We start from the raw sequence: 25605 nt of genomic DNA, 5'->3' as shown, positions 1-25605 counted from the left end.
AGCAACCGGCCACACGTAACACAAGATCTAGCTCATAGGAACGCTGGCAAACGCTCGAGAACCTCCGCGACCCAACACAGCTGCTGGTTTAAATGCACGGGACTCAGTTCCTGGCAATCTGACAGACAGTGGCATGTTCTCGACAACACAGAGGCACAGGGTTTCACAAGCCACTATCCAAGTTTCACAGGTGGTTTTCTCCAGTGGTCAGTGAAATGTGAACTGACATATCCACAAAATACTCTCATGCCTGCAATGGTAAATACGTCTTGAAAAATAAAACACTGGTGAGATTTGTCCATCAATTTATTGGCTCATTTCACAAGACGGCTCACATGCACTCGGATGCCCACTTTTGTAACTCAATAGAAGTGATTCCGTACCTGCCACCATTTTTTTAATGTCAACTGTTGTCATTCCAGTGAAAGGCATGCAGGAAAGAAAACAGGAAGTAAAGTTGGCATTCAGTGAAAGAAGGAATCAGAAATGATTTTTGCTTGCCTGCTTCTCCAGGGAGTGCAGGAGTCTTCCGATATTTTGCAAACACTGACATTTGTGGAGAGAGGGACTTGGGATGGACCCGCGCTGCAAGCGGCACGCATGTTACACCGCACGGCGTGTGAGCAGCCTGAGGAACGGAGCGTGCTATGTTATTTAAAGGGATCCAGGACGAACGAATGGGCCTGATTTTGCAGGCTGCTGAGTACTGCTTCTCCAGGAGAACGCAGAAGGAAATGCAAGTTTTCACAGCCTGGAATAATCAGGTCAAGAGTCTGAATCAGAGACACGCATCTAGCAGGAGCGCTCCAATTAGCTGCAGAGAGGCTAATCACCTACACGGTATTTGGCAAATGTTCAAGTACCCTCACGGAACTGGGATACGCATTGCTCCAAGTGGAAGGATCAGTTCTTAATTACAGGGCCTTTTTCCACAGCACTGACTTCATGCTTCTCTTTAAAACTATGAAGGGGAAAATCTTAAAACGCCACGACATCATATAGCAGTGACCGTTCTTCATTTGAATTTGCCACTGCTATGACTTTGGACAGAGTCCTGCAAGCATGCACAGGAGATCGGCTCACTCACCAAAGAAAAGATACAGATTAAAAAAAAAAAAAGGACGAGCAACATAGAGTAGGTGCCACTTAATTGTAATAAAGATACTTGCCTAATTGAGAGTAAGGTGTTGCTTGTGTGTCAAAATTGCATCCTATAAAGAGATACTACATTTCACACATCAAAGCTAAGAAACAACAACTGTCCTCCTGATGTTCATGAGCATTTAACCATTAATGGAGCATCCAACCAACCACTGGAGGCCTGATTCATTAAAAGCCAAAGAGCACGGAGTGGAGCTGCAAGTGTGACCTGTGATTTCAGGTGCTGACTGTTGGGCTTGTTGAACTAACAGTCTTTCATGGCCAGATCCTACTACAGCCTTCAAGAGCATGAAATCTGACTTCTATAAGCTCTGGATCCTGTGGCATTGGACTTTTCTCCAGAAAAGAGGCAGGAACTTTTAGCAATGCCAGAGTATTTTGGCCACTTGGTAAATATTCTCTAGATCGAACTGAATCACTTAAAACATACTCCTGTAAGCAAAGGGATGGGCAAAAGAGGAGCAGTCACTGGCATCTCATGTGGGATAGGGACCATCTAGTTATTCTAGGCAGTCTCCCTGAAGTGTCTGGAGTCTGAACAAGAGAGGAGCAAAGCAGCTAAGGCTGATGGTTGTGCTGGATTTTAGCAGATCCATGTCTGCTGCATTTTAGGAGTAACTATGCTCCACAGCCTCCCCGGCAGGACTAGGTGTACAGATGCCCTACGGCTTCCTGGCACAACCCGCACACTCCAGCGAGCCACTTCCAGCGAGGAGAGCTCAGGCAAAGTGGACAAGCTCAAAATGCTTCTCTTGCTCTGGACTGCAGCTCTGCCTAGGGTCTCCGGAGGCCCATGCCTGACGTCCAAACCTTTGGGAAGAACTGAAGGGCCCTAGGATGTAGCTGTGGCTGAAGGAGGAGTCAGGGGTCTCCTTCCTCCTCCTGAGACTGCAGCCAACAGCCAGGACGTGGCGCAAACATCTCCTGAGAGCTGAAACTGCAGCGGGGAACTGTTACAGCAGTTTGTTCTTGCCAGTGGGAGAGGGGAACATGAAGCCTCCTGTTGGCATTGCGTGGAAGACCTGGCCAGGGCATTTGTAAAGGGTACTGTTTTTTAAATAAACTCCTGTCTAGTTTTGTGATCAGTTACAACTGGACAAAAAAAAGCAGGCCTTTTCCAAGCCCTGCTGACTTGCTCACTGGTGAGAACGCCCTTGCAGCTGCCATGCTCCTCGCAGCGCAGAGCACCGCTGGCAGGGCACCAAGCAGTGCCCGCTGAGGCCGTTTTAATGAATCGCGCCCCGTGCCCCTTCTCAAAGAGTGGTTTTCAAGGTCTCCGTGCTTCACTGTAATACAAATTCACCTGACTGCAAAACAGCATGGATACATTAGCAAATTCAAGACCCCCTTTTTTGCCCTTCCCCACCACCCCAGCCCGTGTACTCCACATACAAATATTGCTCAGAGCCATCACAGGCGATCTCGGTACACTGGACACAAAGTAAGAAACGTCCGATAACGAAACAGAGTTCAAGCCATTAGTGCATAGCAGTACAATGAGAAAAAACATAAAAAGCACAAAGAAAATAAAGTTGCTGATAGAGAGCAGTGCCCCCGGTTATTCTGGCAACGCTCATGCTGCAGCATTCCTCATTCCGGGTTATGGGATGGAAATAAAACAATCAGGGACCCCCATTCTTCCTGGGCTTACACCAGAGGAAGCCATGAATTACTCCACTGGAGCCCATGGAGTGGTGTAAATTCAGTGTGGCGGAAGAATCAGGGCCCAGGATCTTTAGCAACAGAAGATGTGCAAAGATTGGTTAGAAAACAGCTCTGAGAGATGTCCCGCGCCTGTCGCTCCTTTGCTGGCTGCCACATAGAGTTACTCATTCTGTCTGTACTGCCTATGTCCCACCGCAGCCTGTAAAGACCAGGCACAAGGAGGCAAGCAAAGCGCTTGTGGGTGCTTCCAGATGGTTAAAGTGTCACTGAAGTGGCTTCCTCTGCTCTGGAGCAAACAAGACTTCAATACGACCAGGTCTGCTTTTCCAAAAGCTGAGCCCACTGCTCAAAGCTGAGTTGATGAGAGCTCACATCTTCAGTGTCTTAAGAAACTAGACTGCAAAAGGTCTGTGCACTGGATTCTTATAGTCTTAGCTAGACCTTGCTTCTGTCTAGAGCTGTTTCTCTCTTTAGAAGTCTGCTAGGTCTAGATTTAATTGAGTGAACTAGTTTCACAGAACAAAATCTCACAGCAGAGGCTGCATTTTCTGGCTGCAGAGGGAAAGCAAACTGTCAAAATATCCCCACAGATCTCCTCCAGGAAGGGTTTGTTCTTCTGACTGTGTATAAACATAACAATGCAAACTAGAGATCGGGAATCTGCTCTGCTGGCTGGCTGTGCAAAATAGTTCATCCACGCCAGCACTACTGCCAAAATGCCAATAAAGACGTGGCCCTGCAAAGAACAGCACTCCCATAAGGAATTACTGTGCTGTTTGGTCACCCCATGCCTCAGATTGATCGTGCTGGTACATACACATGAATACACCACGAGAACTACACCATCCAAATTCCCTCGGTGTCAGGAGTAGGCCACTGACAAACAGAACAAGTTCCCCCTGCCATCCGCATGTCATGAGAAAAACAAACAAAACAGAACAAAACAAACAAATACTTTGGAGATGCCCAGAAGCACAGATCGAGAGGAAATGCCAGAGGTACTCAGCTCACCGGCTGAATTCAGGGACTGTAAAGAAGAATGCAAGCTCAGCTGGTGGGCCGAAGATCTTAGCTCAAAGTAGGATCTCCCCGGAAAGCTGGGTTGTAGATTAAGGGTGGAGGAGAAAGGACTCATTCTACGAAGCTGCAATCTTTCCAAAGGCACTGGAAAAGGGAGGGTCTGTTCTTCTGACTGTGTGTCTAAACGTAAGATCAATGCAAACTAGAGATCAGAAATCAGGTCTGCTGGATGGCTTCACACCGTTCCTGAGACCAGGCTGCAGGCCACAGCACAGGTGCTTTAACGTGCACGGCCCCTGCTCTGCTGCAGAGTGCGTGCGGGTAGATGAGCGCATGGTGCGTGGAGCAGAAATGTCTAATGCCGTGCAGCCCAGCGACACCCGTGGGGAAAACCTTGCCTTTGAGAGTATCAGCAACAAACATATTTTCATCTTCCACAATATTCCCATGTCATCAAGACAAATTCAATACACTTTTCCTTAAAATGAGTCCGGCGACTCTTCACAGTAATGAAACACACCTAGAAAAATTCACAAGTTACCATACACACTTCTCATTTTTCTTTAATAAAAGCCTCATACCTTCTTTGTGCACAATAATTACTGGCATAAAGGCTAGACGTGTCATTTTGCTAGCGAGCTGGTAATGTCGCAAAGGTATTTTGCAGGGCTGTGCTAAATCGTATTACCCTACGTATCACCAAGCACCCACCTTACTCAAAGGTTGTTCAGGATGTTGTGTTCTTGGTATCTCTTTGTACCTGTTAAAACACATCTGAGCCTTACAATAAGAATTCAACCCATGTGATTTACAGCAAAACGTCAGGCTAGAGGGAACCTCTTGGGTCATCAAATCCAGTCCCCCACTGTCACAATTACCTCCTGTAACTCCTTCCCTAGCCCTTGTCAAGTGGTATTTTAACATGAAAATGCAGAATCCACCATCCTCCATACATTTAAATCAGATAAACTCCCAGACACTATATTCCCAGCCTTCCTGTCTCTCTCAGCTGTGAATATGGACTGAGCTGGAAATCATGTTAAAACACATAAAAGAAAGTATTTCTTTGCATAGTGGTTTGTAACTCTGGAACTTATTGCTGCAGGAGCCTGTGGGCACAAGGAGCATCAGTGGGTTCAGAAATGGCTTACTGCACATCAGGTCAATAAACAGAGCTCAAGACTAGGTAGGGATGTGCCCTTAACATCTAATGACAGCGAGGGGAACAGGCCATAGAGTAGCCAGGCTCATGAGCTCTCCCTAACTAGTGTCTCCTATTGTCCTCAGCTGAGCGAGGTCAGTGGGCTTGAGAGACCTGTGGTCCGACCCAGCAGGATGACTCTTACGTTCCTATTGCTCTTTGCAGTGTATTTCCCCTTGTCCTGTTCAGCCCTTTCCAAATGATAGTGGTTAACAAGGTCTGGTTGCTGTTGAAGGTCACTCCACAGCTGCTAGGTGACTAAGTTGAACCTCAGAAGAGGGATTGGGCTTTTCACACCTTGAGAAAGAGCTTAAAAGAAAAAGAAAGCTTCAGCTACTTGAGCAGGCTGGGGAAGAGTTCTCAAATTGCTTTGCCACATCTCCATCCCAGGCAGGTGGTAGAAACCGCTGGGAGCTGCTGCTCAAGAGGTTAGCAGAGCCAGCCAAGTTTGGGAACTTGAGAGGGGTTGGGGGTCAGGGATAGGATGTGCCAATCCAGGTATTTCTCCCTTATTCTTTGTTCCTAAAACCTAAAACTCCCAAGCTGGCATCTCAATAAAGGCAGCACCTGAAAACGAGAAGCCAAAACCACACTCACCTTGAAACTCTGCAGCCATGCCCAGAGCTGGAAACTCAGAGCAGCTGAGAGAAGGGTGAGAGACTCACAAGCTCTTTCCTCACACCCAAACCACCCTGTAATCAGCGTCTCTTTTGGCTTTAGCAGTCAGGCCTTGTGGTATGATGCATGCAATCTGCTGCTTGGGCCTGCTTCGAGAAAGCTGTCACTAGGCTTTGAGGGCCTGCCCCAAGAGCTGCTGAGTCTGGAGACCTTCCACTCGTTGCAATGACCCAAGTGAAGCCTTCTAGATGCTCTGGGACATCTGTTTCAAAATGCAGGTCCAGGGAAGGGCTGGCAGCTGCTTCTTCCCCAGCTCTAGCTTCTTTTCATTTCCTCACCTTTCCTGGGATTTGCCTGTCTTCTTCATGAGAACAGTCTACCAGCATTCAGAGCCAGTGGGAAGGGAGGCAGCTCGTGGGCACGCAACTCTTCCCCAGTGCAGGCTGTCAGTGTGATGGCTGGGGAAAGGCAAGAAAGAAGCAGAGGGTTTTGGCAGCAGGGAGGTTGAATCCCTCCATCAGCCAGGTCACCAGCAGGAGTGAAGATCTGGGACTGGAGAGCAAGCAGGGACAGTCCCCCCCAGCACTGAAGAGCTCCTCTTCTCTGCCTCCACATGGGATGAGTTTATCCTTCACTCTCGATATCCAGGTGCTGGACAGCCCACAGAGAGTGGTGACACTTGAGGTACTCAGAAGCCATCTCAGAAATCTTATAGAGGAAAGCAGGCCAGGAGCCAGCTCACCTGCAGGCTCTAATGTTACTGCAACTGAACACTTGTGTCTTCTCTGTTTGTTCTTTGCAGGAGTATGTTGGGCAGCTGTTCCTGGGAGCAGCTGTTGGCATCCCACTGTGACCAGCACACCAAGGCTAGGGCTTTCAGCCAGACCTCTCAGAGGCTGCCACCACTGCAGCTATAAATGCACCAAGGAACATCTGCTCTGGGGAAGATGAAGACAGGAAAGTGCTGACAGGAAAACAGACTCAGTCCAAAGTCAGCATGAGACTGACCAGAGGCTGGAAAATCTGGCAGATGAAGAAAGACCAATAGAGCTGGGGCTGTCTAGTCTAGGAAAGACGACCCCAAGAGGAGACCTCAGGTCTCCTGTGGGTGAGGGCAGCCATGCAGTGCTGTTTCCACCCAAGCTTTGTAAACTGCCAGTGCCTTGGGACAGGAAATAACCTGGTATTAGCCAGGGAGATGACAAAGTTAAAGGTAAAGGCCATCATCTTTTCTCTTTGCTGCTATTTGGCTCCGCAGAAAATGAGGATCTTCATCACCGGGAAAGCCCAGACCTGCAGAGAGCCCAGCGCGTGGGAATGGCTCTGCAGCAAAGACTTTCTTCCTGCTGGGAGGCATCTCACCCCTTGCCCTGGTGGTGGCACCAAGCACCTGCTTTTAAAGACTGAACTGTAATTTCCTCAACTGGCAAATGCAGTTTCCTGTGGGATGAGCAGGAAGAGGGCTGCTACCCTGCAGGCTAGGATGATGCTCGCAGCTTGCTGTAGGCTTGTGTGCACGCTGACTTCCCTAGGGACCTTCCCATCCATGCTCACAGCATGGATGTCATCGAGGCTGTTCGGTTGGGCAGGACCACAGAGATATGCCTGTCCCCAGATACAATTTTACATTTTTCTAATCCTTGCCCTGTTCAGATGTTGATGACTTGTGAGATGCTTCACACTCCTCCATCCTTTACAGTGCATTTTACTACTCACTGGAGGCAAAAGAAAGACTCCAGTTAACTTCCACAGGCTTTGGATGTACTAGGACTAGAAGTCAGCTCTTAAATATCACCTTCTATGCAGAACTTTTCATAACCACTCACAATGGGACAGTCATGTTCAGAAAGATATTCTCTTCATATTGAGTCTTTCTCTTATTTTGTCCCCTCTTCCTCCCTTACACAAACATGTTGCAGCAAGCTGCAGAACATGGCTGAAAGGTAAAGCTAAGCCTACTTCAGACCAAACAGCACTTAAAGGCCTGATGCTGCTATATATGCCAAAAATAAAAGCCTACCCAGACAGCTGTGATGTGCGAGGCGGCTCTATTCAACAAGTCGCTCGGATATCTGGAAGCTGCACACAGATGTAATTTACTTCACTTTGAGTCCAGAAGGCTCTGACTGCCTCTGAGAGCAGAAAATGCTTCAGGCCTACTTGACTTATTCTCTCTCTTTCTTCTGTGCTGGAATAATAAGTGTAAAAGCCCATTCAGTAAAAACACTGAATACAGCAAACTTTTTTTCAATGCACAAAGGAATAAGTTTTGCCGTGGGAAGTCCATTTCCTGGCACAGTCCATACACACAGCTCCAAGCACAATCCGTTCTGCTGGGACCATGAAGAGACATCTTCTCACAGGTTCCTTTGTGTTTGGGAGCTGCATGATAGATGGGCTTGGGATGACAGTGAAAATACCTGACGAAAGTAGCCAGAAAGAGTAGCCAGAAAGATCACACAGGGAACCCCTGCAAAGGCCTGGCTGGGACTACTTAAAGCCCAACCAGCTTTGGATGACAGGAAGCTCTCTCAAATGCAGCTTATGAGGCGCCATTTTCATGAGAAACCAAAGCTCTGTTATCTCCTGCAGAGGCTTGTGAAGCCAGGTAGTGATGTCAGTGAGAACTGTTGACCTTCAGGTTTTGGGAGCTGCCCTGGTCACCCCAGAGCAGGGCTGGGCTTGGGTTTTCCAGTTTCTCAACGTTCAGAGGAATGTTGCAGCTTCCCTGAAGCTGGCACTCAGTTTTGCATATCTGCACATAGCTTCCCGATGCTATGGCCTTTGTGGCCTGTGATGTAACTGAGTTTTCAACAGACAACCCTTTTTTCTCCTTGCTCAAAGCCACCAGAGGTGCTCTATGGCAAGCAGGATCTCAGCTGCTTTCTGCCCTGCTAAGAGCCCCGTAAGTCCTGTTCATTTTCTTCTGATTACAGACTGTGTCTGCTGGCAACTGCTCAGGGCTGAAGGAGCGTAACGTTGTTCTAGAGCCAGCTGTGAGCCGTGGCTCTATGAGCCAGGTCTTGTCATGCTAGTGTCAAACAAAATCTTGACATGGCTTAGAAATCAGAGAGATTTTAGTCTGGGATTTAAGGAAAAATAATTCTTCTACATGTGGAGAACTTCTAAGGAAAGATTCTTCTTCTGACAGTAAATTTAAGGGGTGGCACATGTGTTGGTGTGGGGATGATTCCCTTTTTCACAGCTGAATTACCCACTGCTGTTAACTCCCACCTCATTTCTCTGTGCTATCTTTACGACTTTTGACCTGGATGTCAGAATCAAGCCAATTTTCTGCGATGGATTAAGTACCTGGTGTGACAAATGTACTTAAAGTCAGGCAGGGAGACTGCCCCACGGCTGGTAACAGGATGTTTAATATTCTAACTGAGCGCCTGCCGGCAGGGGAGTAATCAGCTCTGCCAACAATGCCGGCATGGCTGTTTGTACACCCCGACATCCTCACGTTTCCACAGTCCCTCTGATCTCTATCATACCATCCAAGGGGTTTAAGGAGACTTCATATGGTTATGTCACAGTGCAGCTGCGCACAACGCTCAGTCAATCAGGAGCAATGTTGTCAGTGGGTTTTCTTTGGTTTAAAGGGAATTAGTAAAGACAATTAGTAAAGACATCTCAGCTTCCCCTGCCTGTAACACAAGTCAATGCAAATCTCTTGTAAAACTCTGCTGCAACCAAATCTCAAATACCTTTCTGAGATGCCTCTCACTGCACCCACATTGCTCCTCCCCAGAGAACGTCTTCTGCAAAGAAAAGGGGCAAGAGAGAAATTCTGCTATTGCTCAAGGTTCCTGACATAACCTGTTGCTCTTCCCCTCACTGCTGGCTTTCCTGTCATGATTGCTCAGGTATCAGAGGACCAGCAGAGCGGCTCCCTCTACTGCAGTGCTAAGCTGTGGGTGTGCTGGATGGGCCCCAGGCATGCGTGTGAGCAGTGTCTCAGCGCATCGGGCTGGTGCTGTTGCAATGCCTTACCCTCAGATGTCTGGAGGACCAGGGTCTTGCTGTATGGGCTGACTCCTGTTTTGTTGAAGGCTTTGACACGCGCGCTGTAGGTGCTGTTGAAGTGAAGCCCGTCCACTGTACACATGGTCTCCTTGCCCACGTACACCTCCTGCAAAGCAAGCGCAGGCGTGTGTTAGTGCCCAGACCACCGGTCTCGAGGGGTGAGGATACAGCTCTCCGCTGTTGTGATTCACAGGGTCTGGTGGGCAGTGCTGTCGCTGATGCCTCCACATGTGATGACTGCTCCTTTCAGCCATGCTCTGCTATCTAGGGCAGATTTATGAACCCTGGATATTGCTAAAGCAGAGCAATATGACCCTATGATTTGTTCCTTGACAATACTGCCTGATAAAATCAGTTTCTGTAGGGGAGAGATGTGCTATTCATATTGCACTAAGTCATAAGCATCAAGCTTACCAAGATGCAAGACTGACGAGAAACAGCAGCCCCAACTCCAAGCACAGGTGAGCACATGACAAATCTGCCAGGGCACAGCTTCAGCAACTCCTGCAGACCCCACTCTTAACTACAGCACTGCAGCCACAACCTGGAGTCCCTCCGAGTGGGGACTGTCATCTGTGTGCCAGTCGGCATTCCCAGTTCGCTGGGCACATCACCGCGTGACAAGGTCTGTCAGCTCCCGGCTTTCAGCCAGGAGAAGTGCTCGGTGATGTGATAAGCCAGCGATGTGTCTCTTCACGATACCAGCTGTGCTGCTGCACCGAGCTGCCCAGTGCACTGGATCGAAAAAACATACATCTGCCTACAGCTGAACCGAGTCCTTCTCACTCCGGCGAAACTGCCTCCCTGCTTCTCCTGCACCTCACCTGGAGCGGAGCCAGCCCTGGGTGCGAATCACACCCAGCCGCCCACAGTCCCATCGGTGAGGGCAGCCTGCTCCAGCCCCAGGAGGTGGGAGTACCGTGCACACACCATTGCACTTCCCACTGCGGAAACCCACTCCTTGAGGAAGGAGGGGAGGAAAGACTGGTGCACTGAGGACTTGCCCTCACCCTGCTGCGGTGGCTGTGCTGAGCCTTGGTCTCCCCTGCCGCACACAGCGTCCTGCTCCTGCCTCTCACCAAAACCCACCCACGTTACCTCTTCTCTGCCTCAATTTTGCTCTGGCTCCTGCCTAACTGAGTTTCCTGTGGCTGAACTCAGGAAATGTGATGTGCTGGTTATTGTGCCTGCTCTCAGTGGATGTGAGCAAGCCAGGATAATTATCAGCACGTTGTATCTGAGAAAAATCATATTTTAATTGTGTAATTACAGCAATTTAAAAGCCCTCAGGCCTTAAACACCGCTGCTTGCTGGCAGCTGGCAAACTATGAGTCTTTCATGGGGATTAGCATACCTTGTATGAAATACATAGCAACTTAAAATGACAGGGCTTTAAATGTGCTCTTTGCATTTGCAAATCATGTTGACAACTGAAAAAATATTTAACAGCAATGTTCCCCTCTCCAAATAAACTTGCCCAAAAAAGTAGCCTGCAGCTTGTCTGCACCATCAGCTTCCCTGGGTGCCCTAGCAGGCAAGCCTCATGTTTACAGGGCAGGAGAAAACTTGCAGAGAGCCTGGGGAACTCTTTGGTCATTTCATGGCAGGGCAATATCTACTTTAGCATCCCTCAGGGTTGTGGAGGAATCTGCATCTCAGTGCAGGCACGGAGCCATTCACCTCCCACAGGAGGTGTTTAAGCTGCTGCTGGAGGCTGTGTTCTTAGTTCTGGTGTGTTGATGTGGCACTGAGTCAGCTGGGATCAGTCCGGGGCTTGGAGAGTTTATCACAGTACTGCTGCCTCACAACAAGCCCTTTCCAGCTGGTGATTTGCACTGCTGGAGCCTGTTTCCTCCTTTAAGCAGCTGCAGCCTACCTCTCCCTGCAAAGTCTTCCAGCTACAGATCTGGACGTGGAGTCAGCTGAGCTCAGAGTGCTCATAGACCCCTGCTGTCCTTGCAGGAGGCCATGCCAGAGGCACTTGGAGATGGACCTCAAGACATTTCCTCTGCCAATGTTAGTCATGAGACTGTGATGAGCTAAGATGGGATGGGTGGAAGGAACTGGGGCTGACACTGCATGAGAGCCTTATAGAGAAGGGTGCACTGCCTGAAGTGTGCGGCACAGCTGAAGACTTCCTGCAGGTTACTGTAGCAGAGCTGCCCTTTGGCATCCTCTGAAGAGCCTCCCACATGTAAGGGTTAGGGAGAGGAAGGAAATTTGGGCTTGAGCCAGCCCTGTTAGCTACTGCCAAGCATAAAGCACAGGCTTACACTGATTCCTATCAGTATGGGCCTGGCTCTGCAGCTCCTGAGCCTTGTACCAGGACTGGCTTTCTTGGAGAAGAGGATGCTCTGAGCACCTACCCTGAACTGGCCGCCGTTACCATCATCAAGCTCCAGGATGTAGCCTTCCACCTGCACTGTTGACAACGGAGGCTGCTTCCAGGACAAGGTGGCACTGTTGTTGTGGGTGCAACACTCTTCTAGTTGCAGGATTGGGGGTGCCGGCACTGGAGAGGAAACTAAACACAAATTAGTGTAACCCTGGCTGCTAGGATCACAGAGCAGAAGTGGGGAGATTGCAGCTATGCGCAAGCCTTGTGGAGGATGCAGGATGAGTTCATTGTCTCAGTGCCAAGCCAATGCTGCACAAGGGAAGTAACTGGTCTCATGGGTATGAGGCATGGAGGAAGCAAAAAGGACTCTTCTCAAAACAAGTTCCACCTGACCCCTGCTGCCCGGTAAAGCTGAGATTTCCCCAAAGCTTTTATGCTTTCTTCCTGTTTTCTAATACATTATTGAGAAACACGGCAACATAACAACATACTCCGTATATAACTGTCTGTCTCCTTTACAAAAACCAAACCCAAATCTCTGAAGCTCTCCCAGACATACTCTGCAGAGCTGGCTGCAGCAGTGTTAGTACTGTAGCCCTGAAGTGATGCTTGTCCTTATCTACAACCCGTGAAGAAGTGCTGCTCTACTTTTCCATTGCACAAATTCACTGCCACAAAATATGTCGATGCCAGAGCAGCAGAGATGAGCCTTGCAAAATAGGGACTGCGTCTGATCTTTTTGCCCATCAGTTACTTAGGGGACATAAAAAGCTGTCATGGCTTTTTCTCCTCAAACTATTGTATTTAGGTATCTGTGCAATAGCAGCTTGCTTCTGCTCTGCAAAGCATGGACAAGTAAGAGTATGACAAGCACAGACACTCTCCTAAATCATCTCACCTTTGACCTGGGAGAGCCCTCCCAAACCTCTTTGAAATACAGGGTACTCATACTCTATCTTGTCTTCCTCACTGTCCACAACATGTCAAGAGCCAGAGGAAAAGAAAACATGGAGGCTCCAGAGAAAATATGGAGAATCTACAGGTGCCTAGGAGGGGAAGATGGATTCACTGGTAAAGGTTCCCCACCTCCCTCTGCAACACCTCCACATCTTGGGTTGGTTCCTCAGCAGGAATAACCATGGTGAGGGGCACTCCACGGGGTCACGGCATCTGAAGAGCAAGACGAATTGCTAGGGAGGCTCCCCTGCACTGGCAGAGCATGTACTAAACAGTACAAAGCCGAGAGCTACAGCCTGGCAGGGACATTGTTTCTTGTCCTCCACACTAGGCACAGGTGCAAAGAGCGCTTCGCAGGAGTGAACGAGGCATGTTAAACTGCATCTTTGTCCTGAACGTGCGGCACAGTTACTCTAGGCTTCCCAGATGTGTATAATGCAAAGCAGGAGCAGTGGGATTTTAGGAGCTGTCGGCACTGACGCAGCTGGCTCTCACTGGAGCCAACTGCAAGCTGAGTTGAGCCAGTACTGCCAGCTCTTGCAAACGCCACTCGCAAGAGTGATTTGGCAGAACGGAGTGGAGAAAGGCATCCTGTTACAGCTAGTACAGCGTAAGGGATGCTGTTAGCATCCAACACATGCTGGCAATGCATGAGGGATGTCCTGTGCCTATTCCTCTGTTTGTTATTGAGGCAGTATTGTCCTGCCTGCCCCTTGCTGCTGTGACTTGTAGGATTCAATGACTACCTTCTGCAAAGCCTATAAAACTCAACATTCAATGTGCAGACAGGGTAAAAGGAGATGACAGCCTATGCCAGCTCTGCCCCACCACCACAGAGGAAGGCAGGCAGCTAAACCATCAGATTTGCTCTTATGAATTAAAAATAAACTCCTGGGCTAAATTCAATCAAGAAAGGACAGGAACATGCTAATGTCTCCATAAGCTGTTTGTAAGCAAAACGTGAATCCAGCCCTCACTGGGTATGGCTCCCTTCACTCTAAAAAATGTTACTGACACTTCAAAATAATGGCCTGGCTGATGATGGGCAATGAACAGCCATGCCCAGGGCATCTCTCTCATTGCAGCCAGTACCAGTGGGACCATTATTTGAAGATGTTCATTATCATTGCAGAGGAAGTGTGATTAACAACCTTTCTGTGTCCAACCACTGAGAAACACTGGTGTGTGTAAATGACTCCTAAGTAAGGAAATCCAGCTGCGATGGCAATGAAGAATCACGCCAGACCGTCAGCTGGTGGCCTTTCCTCCAGGCTACTCGTTTGTACTAGCTGAAGGTACAGGCCTATGTTCAGTGTCCCCCTGACTGCCCCTCTATGCTTCCCTTCAACACAGACAACTTGCATCTTCTGTCAACTTCCCGCAGCTTGCCAAACTGGAAATTGCTCGCAGGTTGCAATGGTTCTTTGCTTCCTGCAAACTGATGCAAACGAGCAGAGGCTCTCCACGGTGTGAGAGAGTGGGCACAGAGGGAAAGGACAAAGAGGAGGAAATTTAACCTGAAATGAAGGTCTGAAATGATAGTAAGGAGAGCGGAGGGAGGAAACAACCTCGGCTAAGCAGCGTGACTCTTTGTGCCTTTGTGGCACAAAGACATAGAGGGACAACATGAAGGTCCATGACAGGTGGCTCTGTAGTTGACCCATGCAAGATGCTGCTCAGCAAGGAGGTGTACGTGAGCATGGATATGGGAAGTGCCTTGTGCTGCTTCTGAACCCTCTGCACCTGAGGCTCCCTGCACAGACCACAGGACTCCTGGTGCCAACCTTCAGCTGAGCACAGATTGGCCTACCTGTCCTAGCACCACAGGCAGAACAATTTCTAAAGAACTGTCAGGCAAAGCCAAGCTCTCGGCACCTTCATCTGGGATGGGGCAGCCAAGGATCCCACAGAGGCAAGTGGCTGGCCAATGGTGCAAGATGGAGCCAAAAAGCATAGGAACAGGCACAACTCTGGGTTTGGGGATGACCTTGCCCAAAAGCAGGTCCACAAAGGTTTGTGGTATAGTGAATACAAATCTAGCACAGACAGACTACTCCTCGCTCCTCCAAGCCTCACAGCCCAGAAACACACTAGCAATTGGAAGTAGAGACAAGCTATTATTATCTGCATTTTACAGCTGAGAAAGGGAGGCAAGGAAGACTTGGTCAAGGTCACAGAGGAAGCTAGATTCTGACCCCTGGTCTTTCCAATCTCTCTGCTTGCTGGGAAAAAACTAAAACCTCTCCTCTGCCGCCTCTTCCCTGCAAGGAAAGCGCTCAGTATGAGAAAAAGTGGCTTGTGGGGCTTTTGAAATAGACTCTTACCTTTCATCTGCACGAAGTCGAGCTGATGGATGGACTGCAGCAGAGGGGCGTTGTCAAGGTTTAAGTCGAAGTCTGTGGTCATCCGGGGTGTGAGTGTCCCCTTCCCCCACTGGTCCTCAGTTAAGTGCACTCTCCTGATCAAAGCGTCGGAGATCTGGTGGCAAGGAGCAGTCCCAGCTACCAAAGGCCACACTGCCACGGGTAGCATGCTGAGCCTTGTACCTACCCTGTCTCAGCCTCCCCGGTGCCTCCCAGGGTGTGAGATCTGACCATCGACCACTGAGGGCTAGGACATTACACGCAATTTCTAGCAATACCTGTCACTGCAGGCTCAGATTGGCAGAGGGACCCCAGGAACTACGGAGACTATTTTAAAGGCAGGGTCTTGGCCCAGAGGAATCAGCCCAGGAATGAAGAGTGGGATACAGCTCTTAAGTGCTGGGTGTCTATCTCCTGCTGGACAGTCATGAGACATCACGATTACTGCTTTAAAGATACATCACCATTTGCTGCAACCACCTATTTTTCCAGTTAGGATGAAGAAATGTCCCTGGCCTGTGTCTGCTTCTGAACCTGCAGGTAATGAGAAGCTAGCCTTGATTTCAGGAGTGGGAGGACCTGAAATATGGGAGTCATCTATCTCTGTCACTCATCTAGACTGTAGTGGGCAGGAAGAACATCTTCCTCTAAGCCTCTCCTGGACCTCATACTCTTGGGTACTTTGTACTATCTGGTCCCAAAGTGGTGGAGCAGAAACTGTTTCATCATGTTTCCTCTGCGTGGCCACCTCTCTGTGATGGGGGCAGTGAAAGAAGGTAGAGAAAGGGAGCTTAAATAATACATTATATGATATTTTAAAGTATTCATTTCTTTTTAGTGCCTAATTGTAAAATAATGTGCAGTTTGAAGAGCTTTTACCATTCTAACTGGGATACTGGCCAGAAAAGCTAGGGCACCATCCTTGGTGTAACTCCCCCAACTTTGCTGCCTTACCCCAGAGCTCTGGGCTGTGCAGTGCCTTTCTGCTCCCCTCACAGCACAGATGTGAGCAGCTACACACCAACCTGAAGGAACCCGCTGGGGTCATTCTCCTTGATCACCTCCAGGCAGTACTCCATCAAGCCTGTGGTCTGGCGGAGCTTGACTGTGCAGTGAGAAATCTGGTCTCGCACCACCTGCAATGAGACAAGAAGAGTTGTGTTGTTCAGAAGCTGCAGAATTTTAAGAGCTCGGAAGCAGAGGGGCTTTGGTGCTGCACTGGGAGAAGGACAGGGTCAGGGAAAAGGGAAGGGAGACACTCAAGGGAACAGAAAAAGCCAGAAATGGCCAAAACTCACGTACCAAATTCCAGATCCTTGAAAATCTGAACAACAGCAAACCTTGTTCAGCTCATAATTATTAACCGGCATTATTATTCAAAGTAACGGGGTAGTTCCTTGCTCTGCCTTTAATTAAGACAGCTTCCAAATGACAGCTTATTAGCTCCACACAAGGCAAATGCCTATTTCCAGAGACACATAGCTGCTGCTGCAGCCTCTCTGGGGCTGCCTCTGAGCAGAGAGCCACTGGGCACTGTCCTACTCAGTCCTGAGCACCGAGCCAGGTTGTGGTGCTGGCCCCACGGGAGCTGTACACAAGTGCACTGCTAAGGATCAAACCCTGTATTTTCAAGAGGAATAAACACACCACCTCCCCAGCTTTAGCTCGGAGGATGAGACTAATGATCTATTTGAGATGTTCACCTACCATTGCCTGAGATGAACTACACTCCAGAATTGCTTTGTTTTCTCCATTGACCACAGAGGGAGGGTACAGAAGATAAAGGGGAGAGGTCTGCCAGCTAGAGACGATAAATCCTGCACTGCCTCTGGCAGGGGAAGGAGGTGGAAGAATCCTGGCCAGGGGGAGAAAGTAGCTTCCCCTATGCTGGTACTTTCTGCTTACAGGAGTCCCTGCGAAGTCCCTTCCTTGGCTGTGCTTTTTGTCAGTTGAGGACTTTTTTCCACCTCATTCGATGAAAATCGCCTGGAGCTGAGAGGGGACACTGCTGTTATCAGCCACAGGACACTAAGCTTCTCTAGACTAGTGACTGGAAAGAGCAGTCCAGGTGAACTGCTTAGCAAAGAGCCACCGGGAACATGATGTCTTGGCTCTCCCGCAGCTGCTCAGAGCAGTCAGCGCACTCTGAGCTCAGCCTGCGGCCATCCAGGCTGCATGGTGAGGCATCTCCTCTTGCACCCACGAATGGTTCCTCCAAGGGAATGGGTGTCAGGAAACCAGCAGCAGAGTACAACCGAGCGTGTGGTTCGCTCAGCAGAGTGCCTGAGATGGGACGAGCATCCCTGCCCATGGCTCTGCCAACCTTCCCTGAAACACAACCAGGGAGATGGGGTTCAGACTCCTGGACTAGGAGGGTGCTTGAAGGAGGGCTGTCCCTTCAGTGACAGTAAGGGGTTCGCTCCTGCCTGGCCCTTCGGGGCAAGACCCTCCCCGTTGCTGGGCGCTGCCAGTGCGTTGTGTGCTTGCTGAACCCCCTGCAGAAGGAGACAGAGTGCAGCTCTGCAGCTGACGTCAGTGGGATTTCTGCCAGCAGAAGAGGCAAGCGGGACCTGGTTCTGGGTAGGAGATTGGCAGCGCAGCTCAGGAAGAGATTTTATGCTTTAGATCAACATGCCCAAGGTAGATAAGAAACATTTTTTTCTGAAGAAGCTTTAAAGCTGTGTGAAGTTCTCCTGTAGGACTGAATAAAGCTACCCAGGCCTCGGGATCATAGTTCCTTAGTGCGTTGCATGGACAGTGAAGACGAGCTTCCCAACAGCATCTGCAGCTGCAGTGTGATGGAAAAGGCTGCAACGAGCAGCGCCAAATACTGCTGAAAGCAGCTGTGCCTTCAGCACTGCAGTTGGTGAGTCCCCGCATTGATTCAGCAGGCAGAGCGGTACGAAAATAACCACGTTTGGGCGAGAGCCTCTTCCCGTGACAGGGGCAAGGTGCCGGCTACCTGGGTGTCCTCTCCAGCCAGAGGGGCTGGGAAGGGAAATGAAGTGGATGCCAGACTCCTGCAGTGAAAGAAGCCAAGCTTTGACGGGGCACAATGACTCCTGCAGGGCAATCAATCAGATCTCATGTTACTTAATTATAACTTAAATATTTCTCCCTAATCACCTAATAGGCAGAGAAGGATCATGCGTCCTGCGAACTGGGAAAATCCCCTTGCTTCTGTGGAATGCCAAGAAAGGCTCTCCTAGCCTGCTCCTGATCCGAAGGCATCTGCTGCTTGTGCAGTCCCCGCCTTTGCTGCTTTTAGCGCTCTCCCTCTGATTTTGTTTCCAGCCTGCTGGGAAACGGAGGCCAGAGCCAGGCTGGGAGCGCGAGGAGGGAATGCAGCAGGAGCAGGCAGCAGCGTGCGGGCTGGCGGGCAGCAGAGGGAGCTCCCATATTGCTCCTCCAGACCAGGCAGCTTGTGCAGCGGCATGCAGAGATGACGGATCACTCCAAGACAGGGCTAGAGCACTGGCATCGCAGCCACACATCAGTTTTGGCCTTAAACGCTGTCACTAGAGAGAAGACTTCATTCAATGCCAGTTTTAAACACTTGAGTGCACTGGAATGGCTCTGCTGGGATGGAGCAGAAGCATATGGCTAGTCCTGGAGATCCAGGCACCTGCGCTCCTGCTTCGTCTCTGCTGCTGAGCCCCTCCATGAGCGTGGGCAAGTCCCTGGACTGCCTTTCCCAGTTGGGATGGTTAGTGCTTTGGGGCAGGATCCAGGATGTCTCAGTCTCCAGCTGAGAGACCCAGCATCCACATTGTGTTCACTAAGCGCAAGGTGAGCCCAGCCTGCCGCCTACTTTGCTTTGAGACTCTATCCTGATTGCACCTACCCGGTCAGAGCTAAGTCACCTGAAAGGTGTTGAACTCTGCTTGGTATCTGCTGCGCTGCGAACAGGCGACGGGAACCACACTCTGAGGGTACAGAAAAGCAGCCACCCCCTTTCACGAGAGTCTGCTTTCCGGGAAAACGCACATGCTGCCAGGAAGACAGCAAAGATGAGATTGGTAAAACAATCTTCTTATCTTCTTTGTAGCTTAAATGTTGGTCTGATTTGCCCAGGATATTGCATCTGTGGGCCTCTCTCTGCAAGAGTAGATGCTGTTGAAGTATTACCAGCAAAACTGCCATCTGCTCTCCCCAGCCAGACCCACATGTCTCGAAGAAACAGCACCCACCTGGTGAGGACAGGGACGGTGTCCCAGGACAGCTCTGGGACACGCAGCTGGCTCCCTGCCATCGGCAGCCTCCTCGGAGTGAGGGATACCCTGCACGCGAGGCAAGGCGAGCTGCCGCCACAGCTCGGGCGCCGCTCTGAGAGCCACGGGCTCTGTCTGCAGCGTGGGAGCTGGGCCCGCAGGCAGGCAGCTCCTCCTCCCTGCCCTGCTTCCAGGCAGCAGGGTGAGCTGAGGCCAGGGCCAGCTGGCTGCTCTCATGCGAGGGACTGCGAAAAGGCCGATTAATGACTGAACTTCCTGGCACATAATCCCTGCTAATAAAGGTCTGGTCCGAAGCGCTGCTTGCAGGCTGCTTTGTTGCTGCCAGGAGGAGGGTGGGCTGCGCTGGGGGGCGAGGGCCCTTCCTGGACCCGCCCGGCTTCGTCCTCCCTGGCCGCACTGTGCCTTTGCCTGGACCGGGTTTCTCCACCTGGCCCCGAGCCCCAGCTGAGGCAGTAATCCAAGCTAAGAGTGATGGAGATGGACTGAATGTGAGGACATGGCTAGGACAGCGACCATGGCTCGTGTGGTCTCGCTCATGGCAGTGCAGAAGCTCTGCAGTGTTCTGGGACAACGACAACGCACCAGGATCATGTTGTAATCCATCCCAGCGAGGCAGCTGCTCCTCTGGAGCTGCCCAGGTCCGAGCAGGGAGTCACTAAAGGCTCCTACAGGGCTGGAGGCAGCGGAGGTCTTGCTTCCTGTCTTGCCTCCATGCAGCCCCAGTAGCTGCTGTTAATAACTGCTTCCTGGGACATAACCAGCAAGGCCATGCAAATTTTTAGGAATATAAAGATGGGACTCATGGGCTGTATGAGCACTGTTCCAGCTCCAGTAAATTATGGGAGCTTAATGAGATGCTTGGAGGCTTTGCTGAGTGTTTGCTTGAGCTGAGTGGGGGACGCTTGATCCTGCTCTTCCTCCTCCTGCCCCACTTACGCAGCCGTCTGGTTTGAAGCTACATCCCCATGCCGTGGGCGGCAGAACACAGCCACACAGATGGCGAAGCACTCCACAACTAGCTCTTCCTACACTGTGTGTCGCATCTGTCCTAGCAGCTTGCAAGCAATCTTCCTAGTGGGGCTGGAGGGCAGCCGTTGCCTCCCGGCTTAGAGCTTGCCCCCTTCTCCAACCCACCTGGCACCACGATGGGAAGCAGCCCAAAAACCGCATCCAAGGAGTGGCTGTGGTTCTGTCACAGCCCAAACCCTTAGCTCCCGTGAGCCTTCCTTTCTATAACTCATTCTGGCATCGAGAACCTATTCATCTGGAAAACTAGAGCATGAAATGACAGTTTAATTGCAGCATATACACAGCAGGCAATTCGGCAACGGAAATCCACATTCCCCCTCACCACCAACAAATATTTTCAAGCCAAGAGGAAAGACCTTTGTTTGGGACCTAATGGGGCTCCATGGCTTTACAGCAGCTGAGCACCAGCTTCTGCACTACACACAAGAGAAGCAGGGTGCAGATAAGAACAGCAAGACTCCATGAATTGCTTTTAATTGCAAAATTTGGGATTTCCTCAAGCATTTGACTTCCTTAAGCAGGTTAAGTGCTGGGGTGAGGGACAGCCTCAGGAGGACTCAGAGGGACACGTGGTATTCATTACACTACAAGTAAAACCAGGTTACTATGAATTTTGCATGGAAGTAGATAGTTTACAAGGCTCTGCTGAAACCGTGAGGGTACCACATTTTGCTGAATTGTGGCATCTTCTGCAAGAAGACTAATGGGACAGTACGCTGCCTCAGCTGGCAAGGGGATTTGGGAAGCTCTATACACTTTGTTTCTGGTTGTTCTTATGAAATGCCTTTTTTTTTCCTTTAGGTTTCAAAGAAGGCAACAGCCAGAACGTGGTTGCTAATTGCAGCCTATAAAAAGGACTTTTGCTGTGCACTCACAGCAGTTCATTACTACCTTAAAATAGGAAATTTATTTCAAGAGGTTTTCTTCCTTGCAAGATGACATTAACTATAATTTACATTTTAATATAGCTCCTAGAAGGCAATAACATCTGCACTCATCTCTACTAAAATGTCTTCCTCACCTTCCTCCTTTTTTTAGCACTTGGCTTGATTACTTTTTCAAGGCACTGAACCTCACTTGAACCTGGGCACTCTGGCACTAGGGTGAGTCCTGCTAGGCTGTCATGCAGAGAAGGTGGCACAGAAGCCACCTACGCCTGGGCACCCTATGGCAAGGCTACCATCCTGTGAGGAGGAAGGGTGGTGTGATGTTTCCCCTCTTGCGGCAGAAATCCCACAAACTGCTCACCCGGCATGGACAAATTTCAGATGCATCTCACTGCCTCAGGAACCAGGCAGCTGACTGCCCTCAGTGAAAACAAGTGCTGTTTTGGCAGAAGCTCTGGTCCTGGAAAATTTTGCTCAGGGAGAGAGATCAACAAATAAACAGATTTTCAGTGCAGCCTCTACATCTACATCATGGAAACCGCGATCTCAGAGACTTCAGTCTCTACTTCATACTAGGATCAGGATACTTGGCCAATCTCTTGTCATGAGATGTTTCTAGTCCAGGATGGGGGATCTGGTTTCAAAGCAATGCCCTCCCATTCCACTGTAAACTCAATTGGAGGCTAGCACTGCTGGCTCTGCAGGAGGGAGCAAAGATCTTTGTGAAGGTCCTTCTGGAGAACAACCTATGACTAAAACTACAAGAAAGGTTGCCATCACCAAAGAATAAAGAGGAACTGGCTTGAGGAGCAGAGCACGCCAGGGGAAGGCTTTGCAGAAGTGCTGACAACCTACATGGAAAAATCTCTGGCACAGGACCTGATTTAATTGTGTTGAATCTCCACAACCACACGTACTCTGTACAGAGCACTTCCAGGTGGATGTTTCCATGGTGACTATTTTCTTGCAACTGAGTGAGAAGGCTCTGGCCAGGATCTGTAAGAACAGAGCTGCTGTATTAACAGCCCTGAATGATGCTGGCAGCAACATGTCCAGGAGACTTGCACAAGCCCATTTTGATCAACACATACAGGAAAGTGAGGGCAGGTGCGATGCAGAGCCATTGGAGAACATGACGTGTGGATAAACACTCAGAGAAGAGATTTAATCCAGCCATTTAACAAAACAAGCAAAAAGCTGAGATGCAGAAAGAGGCAGAAAAACTCATCATAAAGGGATAGTCCCTCTATAAAAGGGCCACTTGCACCTAATTTCTCTAGCTGTTCCCCAAACCAGGCATTTTGCAATGACACCTCTTTTTCACACCACCTTGACCAATCTTTGAAGCAGCAATCTCATCCACAGAGTCAGAGTTTTTCATTTTGTGGGACCCAGAGTGCTTAGAAACAACTGTAACCTCCTGATTAATCCCAAGATGTCTTCCCAAGACATTAGGTCTCCTGCTCCAGGGCCTCAGAGCCTTGCCAGACCACACAGCCCCAGCCTGGGAGCTCTTAGACGTTGTGTACAGCTGATCCTCCCATGCAGCCTCTTCATGACTCTCCAGAGCTCCTCCTGCTTCAGCGCCCAGCTCCTGGTGCTGATACCCCTTGCCACAGTACTCAGACACCCAGGGCAGAAGCTGCAGGGACTTGTAAGAGAAAGTGGTGGTCAGCTATCTGCATCTTCATGCAACACTGTACTACAGGCAGGGCTCATCTGCCTTGTGTATCCTGTCTGGTGTTTGTGTACAGAAACAGTACAGTACAGGGAACCAAGCTACGTGCTGCTGGCTTGTCTCTCATCCTTTCCCAACATCAAGCCCAATCCTCAGTGACCTAATTCAATGGGGCACTGACTTCCTTTGGGCATCATGGAATAGCCTGACCATAATCCCTTAATGCAGATGGGTAATGGATCAGCACTTCATCTCTAGACAGCCAGTCATGTACAATGCGACAGACAGGAATCCCAGAAGCTCCTGGCCTCAACATAGCCGTTGATGAGCATTTCCTACAGTTAATCCCTCCAGCAATTGTGACAGCTGCTCAGGTACAAGGACTTTGCAGCTGAAGCACTACAGTTAGATCTGAGTGGGGTTAAGGGCAAGGTCTCCCATGACTTAAAGGGCTGAAGAAGGCCAGAACTGTCCACTGCACTGCTTAAATGAGACATACGTGAAGTTCACTCCATCCCCAGACTGGGAAGAGGTTTCTTTCTAGGATAACACTGCAGGGAAGCCTCAATGTTCCCTGCTCAGACTGGCCTGGGCCATACAGTGTAATCCTTTGGAGAACACCATATTGGTCTTTTGAAAAGCAAGCCAATAATGAGCAGCAGAAACGTAGATAAGGAAGTTTGTCCTGGAGGCAGAATAGGCATCTGGGTATGCAATTTAAAACCTGGACTCCAATGATTCTCAATGATTACTTTTTAAAGCCTTCACTCTTAATCTGAAGCTAAGTTATGCGGAGGTTGGACAAAGCCAGGAAATGCCCCTTCCAAGTTCATTTTTCCCCTACAACTCTCCACCTCTGGAGCAACTAGTGCTGGCCCACAGACAAACCTGGATTTGTGCCTGTCCCCATGAAATATGTGTCAAGCCAAAGTAGGTCAGTCCTGAAGCAGAGCTGACCCGAATTCTGGATGCCGCGTGGGAATGGGAACTCAGGCTCCATGGTGAAAGGCATCTGTGGCACTGAGCCAGGAGCCAGGCTCTGTCCCTGTCTCTCATCGTGCTTGCACTGTGCACTACCATGCTGCGAGGGCCAGCTTTCTAGAGAGCAAGAAGGGTAGCCCATGGAGAGGCTGGCTACAACCAGGGTACCGTGGCTGCACACGAGCTGCCTGAGCAACCAAGGAATTTGGATCTCAGGAGGATCTCAGATGGTACAACTATGCCTTGCTGATGAATCTTCTTGACTGGCTTGCTCTGGGGACACGGCAGAGGCAAGCGGATAATGCAGGCCAGGCTAGTATGTTCTCTCTCCTTTGAGAAGCAGTGAAGCTATCACCTCAAGCCTGCAGCAAAGGCTTTCCTGTCCTAATGTGAACATCTACCAGGATAAGCCCTATGGCCCCTACCAGGACCAAATGGTGGTCCAAAGTGAGTGCCAGTGCAGAAACAGATCTTGTTGATTGGGCAGTATGTTACCTGGGGGTAGATGATGGGACCTCATCATCTGGGGATGATGGGTGGGCAGATGGCCCCTCTGCTTCACTGTACCACACTCCGCTGCCCACCTTGCTTTTTGACACCCTGGAAGAATTTCTGCTCCCTCTGCAACACTTCTAGCACTCCAAAGTCTCAGAGCAAAAGCTGGGGGTTGTTACCCTCTGCTGCCAGTGCCATCTCTCGCCACCGCGGGAGCAGCGAGGACATCCCGTTGCGAAGCAGCTGCTCGAAGTATAATGCTGCTCACGTTTTACATCTCCCCTCGCCGGCTGTCATGTTTCCACTGACCTTTTCAGCAAGGTCAGCCCAGCTCATGCCCAGCAGGTGCTGCCTTTGTCTGGGGGATTCATTGGTGGGGGTAAAGGGGAGGCTGCTCTGTGCTGTGGTGACCCGGCAGTCCCCTTGCCCCAGGTCATGAGTACGGCAGGGACAGCAGGAGTGCTGGTGGAAGAGAGGCAGAGGGGACCAGGCTGCAGCATCTGCAGTGATCCTCTGCTTTGATGGCCTGTTGCAGCAAAGGGACCCTGTGCACAGATGATGCCAGTAGGAAGGTACCCAACAGGCTTGTGGTTCTCCTAGACTCCTGTCCCACCTGTAGCTTGTGAAAGCAGGCAAGCGTCTCTCTGTACCTGTCCCCAAGGATGTGCATTACCTGGGCTGTGTGTGAACCTCTGTGTCAGCCTGATGATGCTGAAGCCACAGGAGATACATCCCAGTGTGCAGGACTCCAGCCAGCACTCAGAGGGGTCAGGGCTGTACAGCAACTCTTCCCGTAAAAGCCTAAGCCCGAGACAGCAGAGCCACATTTATTACTTATTTCCCACCACAAGACTTAAATGGGAAAGTCAGGTAATTTCAGACTAAAAATTGGATGGACACTGCAAGGTCAGAGAGGAGTAGATTCTGGATTTTAAACATCAGCTGCTGTTG

At 50.0% G+C, this 25605-nt stretch overlaps 1 protein-coding gene across 1 annotated transcript in view; it reads right to left on the bottom strand.

Moving 5' to 3' along the window:
- The window catches only part of TRIM9 (tripartite motif containing 9), a 74202-nt gene that overhangs the window by 4421 nt on the left and 44176 nt on the right, over positions 1 to 25605 (bottom strand). The window contains exons 4-10 of the mRNA XM_062576400.1: positions 16378 to 16488; positions 15314 to 15467; positions 12061 to 12218; positions 9662 to 9800; positions 3838 to 4026; positions 1170 to 1211; positions 384 to 407 (exon numbers count right to left, since the gene is read on the bottom strand). Coding sequence (XP_062432384.1) covers positions 384 to 407; positions 1170 to 1211; positions 3838 to 4026; positions 9662 to 9800; positions 12061 to 12218; positions 15314 to 15467; positions 16378 to 16488 — 817 coding nt within the window. The remainder of the gene's footprint in view (positions 1 to 383; positions 408 to 1169; positions 1212 to 3837; positions 4027 to 9661; positions 9801 to 12060; positions 12219 to 15313; positions 15468 to 16377; positions 16489 to 25605) is intronic.

This window comes from Rhea pennata, chromosome 5 (assembly GCF_028389875.1).
Source record: "Rhea pennata isolate bPtePen1 chromosome 5, bPtePen1.pri, whole genome shotgun sequence".
In the NCBI taxonomy this organism is placed as follows: domain Eukaryota; kingdom Metazoa; phylum Chordata; class Aves; order Rheiformes; family Rheidae; genus Rhea; species Rhea pennata.
The sequence above is the reverse complement of the archived record's forward strand: the minus strand, read 5'-3'. Positions and strand labels throughout refer to the sequence as shown.